The 15389-nt window shown below is 37.7% G+C and overlaps 1 protein-coding gene across 1 annotated transcript; it reads left to right on the top strand.

The window, feature by feature from the left end:
* Positions 1–77: 77 nt before the first annotated feature.
* On the top strand, positions 78–14776 carry LOC112043989 (nucleolar protein 56). The gene is made up of 8 exons (XM_024079692.2): positions 78–238; positions 830–1034; positions 1701–1868; positions 4407–4605; positions 5132–5395; positions 6799–6953; positions 12567–12737; positions 14129–14776. The coding sequence occupies exons 1-8, from the start codon at positions 236–238 to the stop codon at positions 14350–14352; spliced, it is 1389 nt and encodes a 462-aa protein (XP_023935460.2). The 5' UTR covers positions 78–235; the 3' UTR covers positions 14353–14776.
* The last annotated feature ends 613 nt before the right edge of the window (positions 14777–15389 follow it).

The raw sequence follows: 15389 nt of genomic DNA, 5'->3' as shown, positions 1-15389 counted from the left end.
CGAATGTGCATACAATAAACATTTCAGAAATAATATAATATATAACGTAAAATGAAACGATCTAACCTCAAATTCAAAACAACGCTTCACGTTTCCCGTCAGCGTCACTTTTGTGTTCATGTGTTGTGCTGTTTGATTTCTGCGGATGGCGATAAAAATATACACGTGCTACAAGAAATAAAAATACAAACACATCATTAAAGTAAAAAATGCAATCTACTTCTGATTACTAATTATGGTAAGATTCAATCAATTACGACATTAAATCCGCTGTATTGTTAAACGTATTGTAAGTGTAATTGTATGAAAAACGTTTTTAAAATTATGTAGAATAGATACATACCACAATATTTTGTTTTACTGAATACTGATATAGCCTGTAAGCAATACTTGTTTGAATACCGTTTATTCTATTTATCATTCATTCATAAATGCATAAATATTTCTTTTTGCCTTCCAAGCCTTTGATAGTCACTAGGCACTGCTCTGCGACTATCAAACTAAGGCTAGGCTGTTTAGCCTCATGTACCTGTAATTTGAGCAATAACCTTGCTCTTTAAACCAATGTTAGTATTAGTAACCACAACTGTGATATTTTCACAACTTCATGGAACAGTAGACCTGAATATACAATCTAAATTTGAACTTGATACCTCTACTACACACTACACAAAATAAAGGGTCCTAACAGACAGACAGACAGACAGACAACAGTGTGATCTTATAAGGGTTCTGTTTTTTTTCCTTTTGAGACACAAAACATAATAATATACCCACATTGAGACACTTTGGCTTTATTTCCTACTAATAATAATGTTCAATTTTTCAGAGTAAGTTATTTGTGCTCTATGAGCACAGTGCAGGGTTCGCCCTGTTCCGTGTGTCAGAGTTTGAGGAGCTGGCAGCGTTTCTGCCTCAGGTGGAAGAGTCTGTCACCGACCTGCAGAGATTCAACTCTGTGGTCACCTTGATCTCATTCCAGCCATTCAAGTCTGCCGTGCTCGCTTTGGAAAACATTAATGCTATTTCTGAAGGTACGTCTAATTTTTGTTCAAATTTTGAAATTCCCTCAGGTCTTCTATTCACAGCCGAATTGCTTAAGACCATGTTGTTTGGAAGTCCATGCAATAGGCTAATTTTCAGCAGTGGACGTCCATTGGCTGTTAATGACGGTGATAACATTGATACAGAGCCCAAGGAGGAGTCAAAAAGACCTTGTGATTCAAAACCACATAGTCTAAACATTGCTACAATAATGAGGAAGTTATAGTAAGCTCCGAACTGTAAGTCTGCTCTGAACACGAGTGTATTAGCCTGGATATCAGATTGTTAGACGTCAGAGACTGCAAATTCCGCCTGTAAAGGACACAACTGGCAAACATAGTATAGTAATAAAACTAATTTCTAGAGCGACGCGAATCAGTGAATGTGCAGAGCAAACAACATTGTAAGTAGTCATTTGATCGTTTTATGGTCCAGAGGCTGATCTCTGGACCATAATGAAAAAAGAAAGAAAAAGGCACCTTCGAAAGCCGAGACAAAAGCCTACTTATATGTATAACTACAATATTAGTGGTCTGTTATTTTGCCAGTTGTGCCACCAGATTTTTTGAACTAAGTTTGGTTTTGCCAAGTCTAGACGTTGAAGCCAAGGTGCCGTATTCACAGATACTGGACATTATCATAATTATGTTCTCCAGGTATCCTACCAGAAGACCTGAACTTATTCCTGGAGGGAGCACTGCCTAAACGCAAGAAACGGAACAAATGCACCCTGGGAGTGTTGGACCCCAAGCTGGGAGCGGCCATCAGTGAGGCGTTGGAGATACCATGCTCACACACTGGTGTGGTTCCAGAAGTGCTGAGAGGTTTGTTATTATTGAAATGGAGAAACTGCTGTAGTTGGGGTACAGCCGTAGTTTATGTGTTTTCATATTTTCATATTATTCTGTAGCCTTTCAGCATGACAGTCGTCTGAATGGGCGGCCGTGTTAGACCGGCTCGCCCGCACGCTAACTGATTCCTGGGTTCGATCCCCGGCTGGGCAGATTGAGATTTTCTTAATTTATCCAGGTCTGGCTGGTGGGAGGCTTTGGCCGTGGCTAGTTACCACCCTACCGGCAAAGACGTACCGCCAAACGATTTAGCGTTCCGGTACGATGCCATGTAGAAACCGAAAGGGTGTGGATTTTCATCCTCCTCCTAACAAGTTAGCCCGCTTCCATCTTAGACTGCATCATCACTTACCATTAGGTGAGATTGTAGTCAAGGGCTAACTTGTAAAGAATAAAAAATAAAAAAAAAAAAAAATATCAGAGCAGGCTTAAAAGAAAGCACATTATTTAGACATTATTATAAAAACAATGAGGGGGTATTTTTTCACTGGGGAATTCACTCGAAAAGCGAAGTTATCATAGAACATATCTGCTTATAGTTGTTACTGATCGCAGATAAACCCAGAAGAAAAAAAAATACTTTATGTTCTGTTTTCCAACAAATTAAGGTAGAAAACGCCTGTTATTTCATAACATATTTATTTTAAACTGTTTGTTTATAGAATGTTACCAAAAATATATTAACTTTATTATTAACATGTTAGCTGCCACCACGGTCACCGATGACCAGACCCCTACCTGCACCTATGTGCCATATGGTGACCTGTGACCTCAAGGTAAAAATGTTAAAGGAACAAATTTGTGCGCCATAGGATGCTTTTCTGATACATTTACTGTGGTGAAGTGACCGGAGTGGCGCTGTAGAATATGTTGGAGTGGTGCTTTTTTCGAATATATTTCTAAAATTCAAAATTCAAAATTCATTTATTTCAAGTAGGCTCAGTTTACAAGCACTTTTGACACGTCAGTTGACTATTTGTAAAGATTCTACCACCGGTTCGGAAGGCAGGTTCTGCTGAGAAGATACCGGCAAGAAACTCAACAGTTGCTCTTTTGAAAAAGTCATACAGTATTACAATTTACATTTGATAACAATTAAATTACAATTTCTTATAGTTTTATTTCCTGTGTGAAGGTGGAAGCTGATCCAATGGCCTCCAAGCACCTTTGTCGTTAAGGAACTCATCAATAGTGTAGTAACCTCGACTAAGTAAATGTTTTTTAACACATTGCTTAAAGTTGTGTTCTAAAATTATAAACATAAAACCAATTTAGTATGTAAATCACTGCACATTAATTATTATATTCAAAGTATCATTTGACATTATAATGTGGAATTAAAAACTTAAAAGTTACAACTGCTGTAAGCGGATGACCAGGGTTGCGGTCACTCTGGCGCCTTCGTAATGATTTTTCATATTTTTTGAGACCTCATCAGATTTTTTAAAAATATTTTGTAAACTATTAAACTGATTTCCCTTTAAGTTAGATATATTTTCATATCTTAACATTCCGCGCCACATTTCATTATTCATTATGCGATTTATATAAATAAAAAAAAATCTTCAATGACAGCCAATATAAGTACAGATAATTCAGTTCAAATAGGTATGTGAGCTGTGGCTAAATGGTAATACATTTCGATTGTGTTATACATTGACACAGGTTCAAATCCCATTGATTCTGATACTTATGATATTAAGTATTTTCTACAATTTAAATTGGGTTAAATTGATATATGCAGTCAATTTACCCAATTTAATACCTCATGATATGCACAAATTGATCTATTGCAAGTTTCACATAATTTGTGGTAATAAAATTGTGCTATACTAAATGCAGTGGGTCTTGCTAAATCATCAGTCAATTGATGTGTATGCAGAAATGTTGCGACATTTATATTTATCTCATTTATTTATTTATTTGTTCTTTTTTTTATTTTTTAACAATGTTTATAAAATACAAATTACAAAACACTATTAAAAATTTATAAAAAAAACTAGCGGACCCAGTCAAGCTTCACATTGATTTATGTGCAAATCTTTCCTATCCTTACCCTACTTGTACCTTACCTCTACCCAACCCCTACCCTTAAGATCTATAATTGATTCTTAAACGTTTGTAAGAAGAAAAGGGTCATTTTTACAGTTTTCCAGGCAATTATTCTCATTTTTCTCACCTTTTAAACCTTCGCCATACCTCCACAAACATTTCAAGACCAAGATAAAATATATATGGTTACAATCCTCTGGAGGTTCGAATCCGGTCCAGGGCATATACCTCCAACTTTTCAGTTTTTTAAGAAATTAAATATCACATGTCTCAAAAAGTGAAGGAAAACATCGATAAGAAACCTGTATACCAGATAATTTTCTTAACTCTCTCCGTCTGAAGTCTGCCAATCCACATTGGGCCAGCGTGGTGGACTATTAGCATAATCCCTCTCATTCTGAGAGGAAACTCGAGCTCAGCAGTGAGTCGAATATGGGTTGATACCGAATACATTTCCAGGTATAAGGCACCACTTCCACTCGCTCATCAAAGGGCTGACCCTCAAAGCCTGCAGCGTGGCTCAGCTTGGCCTGGGTCACTCGTACTCCCGCGCCCGCGTCAAGTTCAACGTGCACCGCGTGGACAACATGATCATCCAGTCCATCGCGCTGCTGGACCAGCTCGACAAGGACATCAACACCTTCTCCATGAGGATCCGGTGAGTTGGCATTTCTTTCCACCTCCCACCAGTCAGACCGAGAGTCATTAATGGGGATTAAATCGAATTGATCGAACCCAGTAACTCCGTCTTGTAAATCCACCGCGTATACCACTGCGTCACAGAGGTCGTTTGGATTTTAAGGCCCTAAAACTGACATTCAAGAACCTGAAATCCGGTTTTTCATAATTTTCATTAAAATCTTCTCTTTTCATCATATTTAAAGATAAAGTTTCATAAAAATTCTGGTCTCACTTGTGTGTACTTTGTGGATATCACCATATAACTAGCAGGCTACGAAATTCAATTTCTTCAAATGGATTTTTCTGGATGGAGATAAAAGTAGGCTATTAGTTGCTTTAAAACCCCTCTATTGTCCAATGAAAGTACCACGAACATCGGTTCAGCTGTTCCAGAGATTAGCCAGACAGACATATGGACAACAACTTTAATAAGTTTTTTTTTGTTTTTGTAAGATATTATATGTAACGTTTTAGTTTTTTTTAAATTTCAATATTTTTTACAGAGAATGGTACTCCTACCACTTCCCAGAGCTGGTGAGCATTGTCCCCGACAACCACCTGTACGCCAAATGCGCGGAGTACATCAAAGACCGCAAGTCCCTCACCGCAGAGTCCCTGGAGCCTCTCACTGAGATCATCGGGGACTCGGAGAAGGCCCAGGCGGTCCTCGATGCCTCTAAGATGTCCATGGGAATGGATATTTCTCCCGTTGATCTGATCAACATACAGATGTTTGCTGTTCGAGTTGTAGCATTGGGTACTTACAGGTCAGTTCCATTTATTAATACAGGGTGCTCGGGAGTTTTTACCATAACTATGGGGTTATGAGCGGTGATAGGGGGTGTGGGTTTGAATCCGGTCCTGGGCATGCACCTCCAACTTTTGAGTTGTGTTTTTTAGAAACACAACTCAAAAGTTTAAGAAATTAAATATCACGTGTCTCAAACAGTAAAGGAAAACATTGTGAGGAGACCTGTGTGAAGTCTGCTAATCCGCATTGGGCCAGGCGTGGTGGACTATTGGCCTAACCCCTCTCATTCTGAGAGGAGACTCGACCTCAGCAGTGAGCCGTATATGGGTTGATAACGACAATGGGGTTACGTTTTTTTTTTACCGAAAATTAATTAAAAATGTTCAAGGAACAAGTGTTCTATAATTAATATTTACAGGGTAAATAATATTTCTTTTGTAAATAGATCTCAATATGTGTCCCTTATACGAATACATATAATTATGACGTAGCCAAGTTTTACGTATTTTAAATGTAAGGATAGATAAAGGCGTATATGGATAGTCTGAATTTTTTTTATTACTTAAAAAAGTTTTTATTTTTTTAGTTAAAAATATTAGTTATGCAGTTTGGCTCCTATAAGTGGACACCTTGAAGCTATGGGAATTACTCCATTGCAACCTCTATAATATTTTGATATCTTCAGCCGATGGACGTCTACTGCAGGACATAGGCCTTTTGTAGGGACTTCCAAACATCTTGACACTGATCTACATGCATCCAGGGAATCCCTGCCCCGGAAATTTCGTCAGTCCACCTGGTGGTGGGTAAATCCACTGCGCTTTCTAGTGCGAGGTCGCCATTTTAACGTTTTAGGAGACCCATCGGCTTTTTAAACTATGTGTTGAACTATGTTGGTGACTTAGGTTATTCTGCGAATTTCTGATTTGATTACACAGATAAAGCCCATAGTTAGTGGCCAAGTTATAAACCATTAATTATTTAATTAATAATTGCCTAAGTTAATTAAAAAATTGACTAAATCAAAACGATTAATTGTTTTGATCTAACAAAAAAGATGTAAAAATTTTGTCTAATAGTTTGTTGAGCACTACAATAAGTAATGATGATGACACGATGACGACGATGATGAGGATGACGACGATGACGACTATGACGACGATGACGACGATGACGACGATGACGACGATGACGACGACGATGACGACGATGACGACGACGACGACGACGATGACGACGATGACGACGACGATGACGACGATGACGACGATGACGGCGATGACGACGATGACGGCGATGAATGACGATGATGAGGATGACGACGATGACGACGATGACGGCGATGAATGACGATGATGATGGTGATGATCATGATGATGGTGATGATCATAAATTCAATTTTTTTTTTTTGGTGAGCAGGAAGCAAATATCCCACTACCTGCACACCAAGATGAGCTCCGTAGCGCCAAATCTCACCACGCTGGTGGGCGACCAGGTGGGCGCGCGACTCATCTCCAAGGCGGGCTCGCTGACCAGCCTGGCCAAGTACCCCGCCTCCACGCTGCAGATACTCGGTAAGTTAGACTACCCTACCCTACCCATAAAAGCAAAAAACGGAGTAACTTCTCCCGTTTTCCCAACATTTCCCTTCATTGCTCTGCTCCTATTGATCGTAGCGTGATGAAAAGTATACTATAACCTGCCCAGGAGTATGAAGACCAATTATACCAAGTTTCGTTAAAATCCGTCGAGTAGTTTTTCTTTCTATAACGAACATACAGACAAAAACTTTACTGATTGCATTTTTGGCATCAGTATCGATCACTAATCACCTCCTGATAGTTATTTCGGAAATATATTTCATGTACAGAATTGAGCTCTCTACAGATTTATTATATAGTATAGATTTTTAACCCATAAAGAATTACACAACAAGAAATGTGAACGGCTCGAACGCCACGAGCATGCTGAAGCCGACCGTACGATGAGCGCCTTATATCGCAATGCGTTCCCGCCAACCGATCGCTGCCCCTCTCGAACTCCCTACTCTTTACAGAAACAAGTCGCGCCACCTACCGTCGGCACGAGCCAACACGAGATCGAGCGACGTCATATCCGTCTCAGACTACTATTTCCTACAATATATTTTTGATACGAGTCAATGATAATGATGATGATCTATACTAATATTATAAAGCTGAAGAGTTTGTTTGTTTGTTTGATTGAACGCGCTAATTTCAGGAACTACTGGTCTGACTTAAAAAAATTGTTAGAAATTGGTATCACCAAAATAAACACTCTCACTAAATTATGTATCCTCCGAGTATATATAATCTATGCTTAAGTCTATTGTCAATCTTCATTCTTTATGCTTCTTCCGGTGTCCGCCATTGTAAGTTGTAACTTGTAACCAGTGTGTGAGTAATAAAGATCCGTAATTAAATCCAGTAAAGCCGTTTCTTTTTAATAGGTTATGGGCACAGTAAGCCCGAAATTAATATTAAAGTAAAACGTATAAAGTAATTGAATACAAATTAACAGTGATGGCTAGTTCGAGTTCCAGTTCATTCCTGACTAGCGTGCCCAAGCTGAAGGGACGCGAGAATTATCACGAATGGGCGTTTGCAGCGGAGAATCTTCTTGTTCTGGAGAGCATGGATAAGTGCATTAAAGAAGAGAGTCCAGAATTAGTAGCCGCAGAAGATGCAAAGGCGAAAGCTAAGTTAATTTTAACAATAGATCCATCTTTATATGTCCATATTAAGGACGCTTCCAGCACAAGGCACCTATGGATGAAGCTGAAAACCATGTTTGACGATTCAGGATTTTCAAGAAGAATAACATTATTACGAAATTTAATTTCAATACGCCTGGATGACTCTGATTCAATGACAAATTACATTACAAAAATAATGGAAACAGCTCAGAAATTGTCCGGAACCGGTTTTACTGTTAACGAGGAGTGGATAGGATGTTTGATGTTGGCAGGGCTACCTGAAAAATACTTTCCCATGATAATGGCGATAGAACATTCTGGAATCACCATTAGTGCCGATGTCATTAAAACCAAGTTAATCGACATAGACAATGAAAGTAGTGTGGCCGGAAGTGCATTCTATAATAAAAATATAGGACAACATGGCCGACAACATAATAAAAAATTTGTCAGACAAGGCAATGAAATGTCAAACCGTCATGGCGCCGGAGATGCCGGATTATCTATGAAATCCGATAAAAGTAATATCATTTGTTTTCGGTGTAAATCGCCTGGACATTATAAATCACAGTGCAGGAAACAACCAATAAAGAAAACGAACGCGTTTTCCGCAGTGTTTTTAAATGGGAACTACAGTAAATATGATTATTATTTAGACAGCGGTGCGAGTACGCATATGACCACGGATGTAAACATCGTGCAGAATGAGTGTTTTACACCTAGCACAAAAGAGATAATTACAGCAAATCAAAGTATTATGCCAGTGTTGTGTTCGGGTGACGTTGCAATAGTTACTTTGACTCCACAATGTAAATATGAAGTGATTTTAAAAGACGTTCTATGTGTACCTAACCTCACTACGAACTTAATATCAGTAAGTCAACTTATCAAAAATGGCAACAGAGTGGAATTCAAAGAAAAGTGCTGCTATATTTACAACAAACTCAACAATTTGGTGGCCATAGCAAATGAGATAGATGGTGTATACAAGTTAGCCATAGAACATAAACAATGTTTGTTTACATCAACTCCAGCAGTCAGTAGTCAAGTTTGGCATAGGAGACTGGGTCACTTGAATATAAACGATCTGAACAAAATGAAAGACGGAGCAGTGACAGGTATGTCATATACAGACAAGTCAGATATAAATATGAATACATGTGCAGTGTGTTGTAAAGGAAAACAATCTCGCTTACCATTTGGCCATACAGGAACAAGGAGCAGTGCATCTTTAAATATCATTCATGCAGATGTGTGTGGGCCGATGGAGACCATCTCGATTGGTGGAGCAAGGTATTTCCTAATTTTTGTTGATGATTATACCCGTATGGTTCATATTTATTTCCTTAAGGCGAAAAGTGAGTCATTTAAATATTTTAAAGAATATAAGGCGATGGTAGAAAACCAACAAAACCAAAAAATTAAAATTTTTAGAACGGATAATGGCTTAGAGTTTTGTAGCAATGAATTTGAGAACTATTTGAAGCAGGCCGGCATTCTTCATCAGAAGACTAATGCATATACTCCTGAGCAAAATGGTTTAAGTGAACGTATTAACAGAACCATTGTTGAGAGGGCTCGCTGTTTATTATTTGATGCAGGTCTAGATAAGAAGTTTTGGGCAGAGGCAGCCAATACTGCCGTCTATCTTAGAAACAGGTCAGTTGCATCAGGCTTAAATAATAAAACACCATATGAGCTATGGACAAATACAAAACCAGATTTAAGTCATGTAAGAATATTTGGCAGCCAGGTGATGGTTCACGTGCCAAAAGAGAAGCGGCTAAAGTGGGATACCAAGTCCAAAAAGCAAATTTTAGTTGGATTTGCTGATAATGTCAAAGGTTACCGGGTGTATGATCCTAGTAAAAGATGTATTACTACGAGTCGAGATGTAATTATTCATGAGAATATAGAAAATCAGCAGGACTCATATGTACCAGTTTCAGTTGGGGATATTATCCAAACAGAGGAGTCGAGCAGTGATGTTAAGAGTATAGACATAGAAATTAAGAAGGAATCTACGTTGAATCCAGATCTTAATATTTCTTCGGAGTCAGAATATCTTAACGCTATGACTGATTTGGATACTACCTTAGAGCAATCTCAGAAGCTTGATGAGCAAGCAGAAGATAAAGGCCCTGAAGTTGAAAAGCGTACAAGAAAAATACCAGAGCGCTACGGTTATACAAACCTAGCTACCACATCACCTCCAGTTATGAGTTGTGATCCCATTAGTGTTCAGGAGGCTTTAAAAGGACCTGACAGAGACTATTGGATTGATGCAATGAAGGAGGAGTTACAGGCATTCGAGGAAAATGATGCATGGGTCCCTGTGGACTCATTACCCAGTGATAAAACCTTAGTGAAGTGTAAATGGGTGTTTAAAAGAAAAGTTGATAGTGATAACAGTGTGTGTTACAGGGCACGTTTAGTGGCTAAAGGCTTCACACAGAGGCCAGGTATCGATTATGATGAAACTTTTTCACCAGTGGTAAGACACTCTACCCTGAAATTGTTATTTGCTTTATCTGTACAATTAAGTTTAGAAATCACTCATTTAGATGTGAAAACAGCTTTCTTAAATGGTTATCTCAAAGAGGATATCTATATGGTTCAACCAAACATAAATTGTGATATTGATAAAAAAGTAAATATTGTAAAATTAAATAAAGCAATTTATGGGTTAAAGCAGTCCTCTAGAGCCTGGTATGAGAGAGTAGAGCAATGTTTATGTGAATTGGGGTTTAAAAAGAGTAATTTAGAGCCATGTGTTTTCACAAAAATGAATGATAAATGTAAAATTATTATTGCATTGTATGTGGATGATTTTTTTGTTTATTCTAATAACAAACAAGAGACTGATAATTTAATTTCTGTATTGCGTTCTAACTTTAAGATTAAAAATTTAGGACAGGTTCAGCAATGCTTAGGCATGAGAGTTAAAATTGATAAAAATTCTAATTCTATTACCTTAGACCAAGAGCTATATGTTGAGCAGTTGTTAGAGAGATTTAACATGATTAACTGTAAAGATGCTAGTACTCCGATGGAATGTAAGTTAAATATCAATAAATCAGAAAGTTTTGATAGTAATATTCCATTTCAACAGTTAATAGGTAGTCTCATGTACTTGTCAGTCCTTACAAGACCTGACATAACTTATTGTATAAGTTTTCTCAGTCAATTTAATAAGTGTTATACTAGTGTTCATTGGAATTATGCAAAGAGAGTACTAAGATATTTAAAGAAAACTAAAAATTATTGTTTAAAATATGTTAAGGAAAAAGCTGATCTTGTAGGATTTGTTGATGCTGATTGGGCTAGTAATATCATAGACCGCAAATCCTATACTGGCTATTGTTTTGTGATGTCAGGCTCGGCTATTTCCTGGGAGTGTAAGAAACAAAAGACTGTTGCTTTATCAAGTATGGAGGCTGAATATATGTCTATAGCAGAGGCATGCAAAGAGGCTATGTATTTAAGATCTTTGTTGTATGAATTAACTGGAAATTCAAGTTCTGTAATTTTATATAATGATAGCCAGAGTGCTCAGAAGTTGGTGGCAAATAATCATTCATATCATAGAAAAAGTAAACATATTGATATTAAATATCATTTCATTAAGAATGCAGTTTGTGAAAAAATTATAAAATTGGAATATTTGCCAACAACAGCCATGCCTGCTGATTTTCTTACAAAAGCTTTAAGTATAGATAAACACTATAAATGTATGGGGGGTTTAGGACTATGTCAGATTTGAATTTGTTTAATTATGAGTTTAGTTTATTTGCTGAAGTTGGGGTGTTAGAAATTGGTATCACCAAAATAAACACTCTCACTAAATTATGTATCCTCCGAGTATATATAATCTATGCTTAAGTCTATTGTCAATCTTCATTCTTTATGCTTCTTCCGGTGTCCGCCATTGTAAGTTGTAACTTGTAACCAGTGTGTGAGTAATAAAGATCCGTAATTAAATCCAGTAAAGCCGTTTCTTTTTAATAAAATTCTTTCAGTGTTAGATAACCTCAGACCAATTATAGAAGGACCTGTATCGCACTCATAGTCACGAACAAAATTGTCTGTCATTTTCTGAGGAAAACGAGCTTAGATTTGATGTATATCTTATACTAAACTAGAAGTTTTTTCCCGTTTTTAACACCATTCAATTATACAGAAAAGTATTTTTACGGAGCTCTTTAACCGACGAACACGGTTACAACTATTTAACATCGATTATATAGAGACAGTTTTTATAATCGCATTAGATCGTTGATCATATACTTTGACAGAAAAGTAACGTCTAGCGAGGCAGGTCCTATACAATAATTGGTCTGAGTAGATAACCCATTTATCGAGGAAGGCTATAGGCTATATTTTATCACCGTATTTCTACGGGAACGGGAACCACGCAGGTGAAACCGCACGGCGTCAGCTAGTATTTGATATGAGTCAACTACTTGTCCAGGCGCTGAGAAGGCGCTGTTCCGCGCACTGAAGACGCGCTCCAAGACGCCCAAGTACGGTCTGCTGTACCACTCCACGTTCATCGGGCGCGCCGGTCTCAAGAACAAGGGCCGCATCAGCCGGTACCTGGCCAACAAGTGCAGCATTGCTTCCAGGATCGACTGCTTCTCCGGTGAGTTTACAGTTCAGGCTGGTAGGAGACTTCGGCCGTGGCTAGTGAGTGGCTGGTACCACTGGTGGTTTTATTGACGGCCTCCGTCGCGCAGTGGTATGCGCGGTGAATTTACAAAACGGAGGTCCTGGGTTCGATTGAGATTTTCTTAATTTGTCCAGGTCTGGCTGGTGGGAGGCTTCGGCCGTGGCTAGTTACCACCCTACCGGCAAAGACGTACCGCCAATCGATTTAGCGTTCCGGTACGATCCCGTGTAGAAACCGAAAGGGTTTCATCCTCCTCCTAACAAGTTAGTCCGCTTCCATCTTAGACTGCATCATCACTTGCCATCAGGTGAGATTGTAGTCAAGGGCTAACTTGTAAAGAATAATAAAAAAAAAAAAAAACATCCTACCGACAAAGACGTACCGCCAAGCGATTTAGATCGGATTTATTATCCTCCTCGTAACATGTTAGCCCGCTTCCATTTTAGATTGCATAATCACTTATCAGGTGAGATTGTAGTCTAGGGTTAAATTGTGAAGAATAATAAAAAGATTATTTGTGGTAGAGGAAACAACTCGAGCAGGTACCAGGACTTGTGACCTTGGGTGTAGGTTTTAGGGATACCTTTAATAGTTCAATATATTGCATTTCTCATTTCCTATACAGTACCTAATTGCTGGAATTAATACTAAAAAAAATATTAACTTTTAATTATTACAGTTTTAGAATTAATGGTAAAGAAAATTATACCTAAAGACCTTTAAATATAGTCCAATATTCAATGAAATCCCAAATTCAGAGCATATTCAACCTTAAGGATTGAGTTCAAGGTTGAATTTGCAAATGCGACTACTTGAATGTACTTGAGTGCCAAGAAGTTGTGTTGGGCTCTCATTGAGTGGGGACGTTTTTTGGTCGCTGATTGTGCATCTACTTTTTAATAGGAGATCGATGACTTTTAATTATTAAAAATAGTTTGTGTCAGTGAACGCGTCCTGCGCGAAAATAATATAGTACGAGTTGCATTATCAACCCATATACGACTCACTGCTGAGCTCGAGTCTCCTCTCAGAATGAGAGGGGGTAGACCAATAGTCCACCACGCTGGCCCAATGCGGATTGGCAGACTTCACACACGCAGAGAATTAAGAAATTCTCTGGTGTGCAGGTTTCCTCACGATGTTTTCCTTCACCGTTTGAGACACGTGATATTTAATTTCATAAAATGCACACAAATGAAAAGTTGGAGGTGCATGCCCCGGACCAGATTCGAACCCCATACCCTCCGGAATCGGAGGCAGAGGTCATATCCACTGGACTATCACGGCTAGTATAGTATAGTACGAGTATAGCATACTTAAAAAATTATATGATTAATATGAAATATTATATGTACTGTCAACAGAGAACCAAACAACAATATTTGGTGAGAAGCTCCGTCAGCAAGTCGAAGACAGGCTCAAGTTCTACGAGACGGGCGACATTCCCGCCAAAAACATTGACGTGATGAAGCAGGCCATAGACGAAGTGGCCCTGGCGTCACAAGAACAGGTAGATGACGAGGAACCCAAGAAGAAGAAGAAAAAGAAGAAGAAGAACAAACAAGAAGTTGAAGCTATGGAGGAGTGAAGAAATATTTAATATGTCTAAAGTATTTTTATCTGGCAATTTGTGCGTGTTTTCAATGTTTTTTTTTTTTTTTTACCTAGATAATTATTATTTTACACATTATTGTAATGGTAATTAATATTGTAATTAAGAACATATACTTAAAAAACTATGAAAATTGCAATTATTTTTCGATGTGAAGACATTTATTTCATTGCGTAGACAGAAAAATAAATAGACTTAATAAATGCATTTCGATTCTTATTTGTTTCTCTGTCTACAGCGTACATACTCCACAAGCGCTATGTGTTGCCATTTAAAAATAATTTACATGTGTTATATTGAATATATATTTACGACTTCGTACAAAGTTCATAATTTTTATGAAGATACTTGTAGGAATAATTGTGTCTAATGAATATTAAATATTTTATATTTGAAATAATTGAGTTTTCTTTTTTCTAAAATCGGTTGAGCCGTCTTAGATTAGCCCGGACAAACGGAAATACATACAATAGACATAGACAAAAAAAATTCAAAATGGGATGCATATCGGTATTAATTTATCCAGTAGACATATGTTGCGCACCATATCTCGAGGTAAATGGCGACCAATAGCGACAGACTCAAAAATATCGCACTTTCGTTGCGTGGTGCGAAAGAGGAAGCGATTTAACCCACTATTGGTTGACAATGATTGCAAGATTGTATGTTTGAAAGAAAGAAATAATTAAACAATACAAGTCTTATTGAAAAATGTATCTTATTGAATAATACAACTTGACTTGCATGATGAGAACATTTTTTTACAACTGATTAATAATAAGTTAATTTATCGTGAGTAGCTTCATCTCGATGAAAATTCTTGATTCTGGTAGCTAACTGAGTTACCAATGAATGAAAATTTCTGAGCGTCGGAACGAGATAATGTAATACGCAATTTGTAGGACATTGTGTCTGTTGTATAACTATTAACTAAGCAACAGGAAATGAGAGCTGGTTTGTAACAACTTTTAATAACCTCGTTATTGATACAAGTTGGGTGGAGGGTAGTTTAT

Source organism: Bicyclus anynana, chromosome 24 (genome assembly GCF_947172395.1).
Source record: "Bicyclus anynana chromosome 24, ilBicAnyn1.1, whole genome shotgun sequence".
In the NCBI taxonomy this organism is placed as follows: domain Eukaryota; kingdom Metazoa; phylum Arthropoda; class Insecta; order Lepidoptera; family Nymphalidae; genus Bicyclus; species Bicyclus anynana.
The sequence above is the reverse complement of the archived record's forward strand: the minus strand, read 5'-3'. Positions and strand labels throughout refer to the sequence as shown.

What these genes read in the sequence shown, in the direction of transcription:
- LOC112043989 (XM_024079692.2), top strand. An exon ending in CATTAATGCTATTTCTGAAG is followed by an intron (nt 1,035 to 1,700) that starts GTACGTCTAATT and finishes TATGTTCTCCAG; the next exon opens with GTATCCTACCAGAAGACCTG. An exon ending in ACCTTCTCCATGAGGATCCG is followed by an intron (nt 4,606 to 5,131) that starts GTGAGTTGGCAT and finishes TATTTTTTACAG; the next exon opens with AGAATGGTACTCCTACCACT.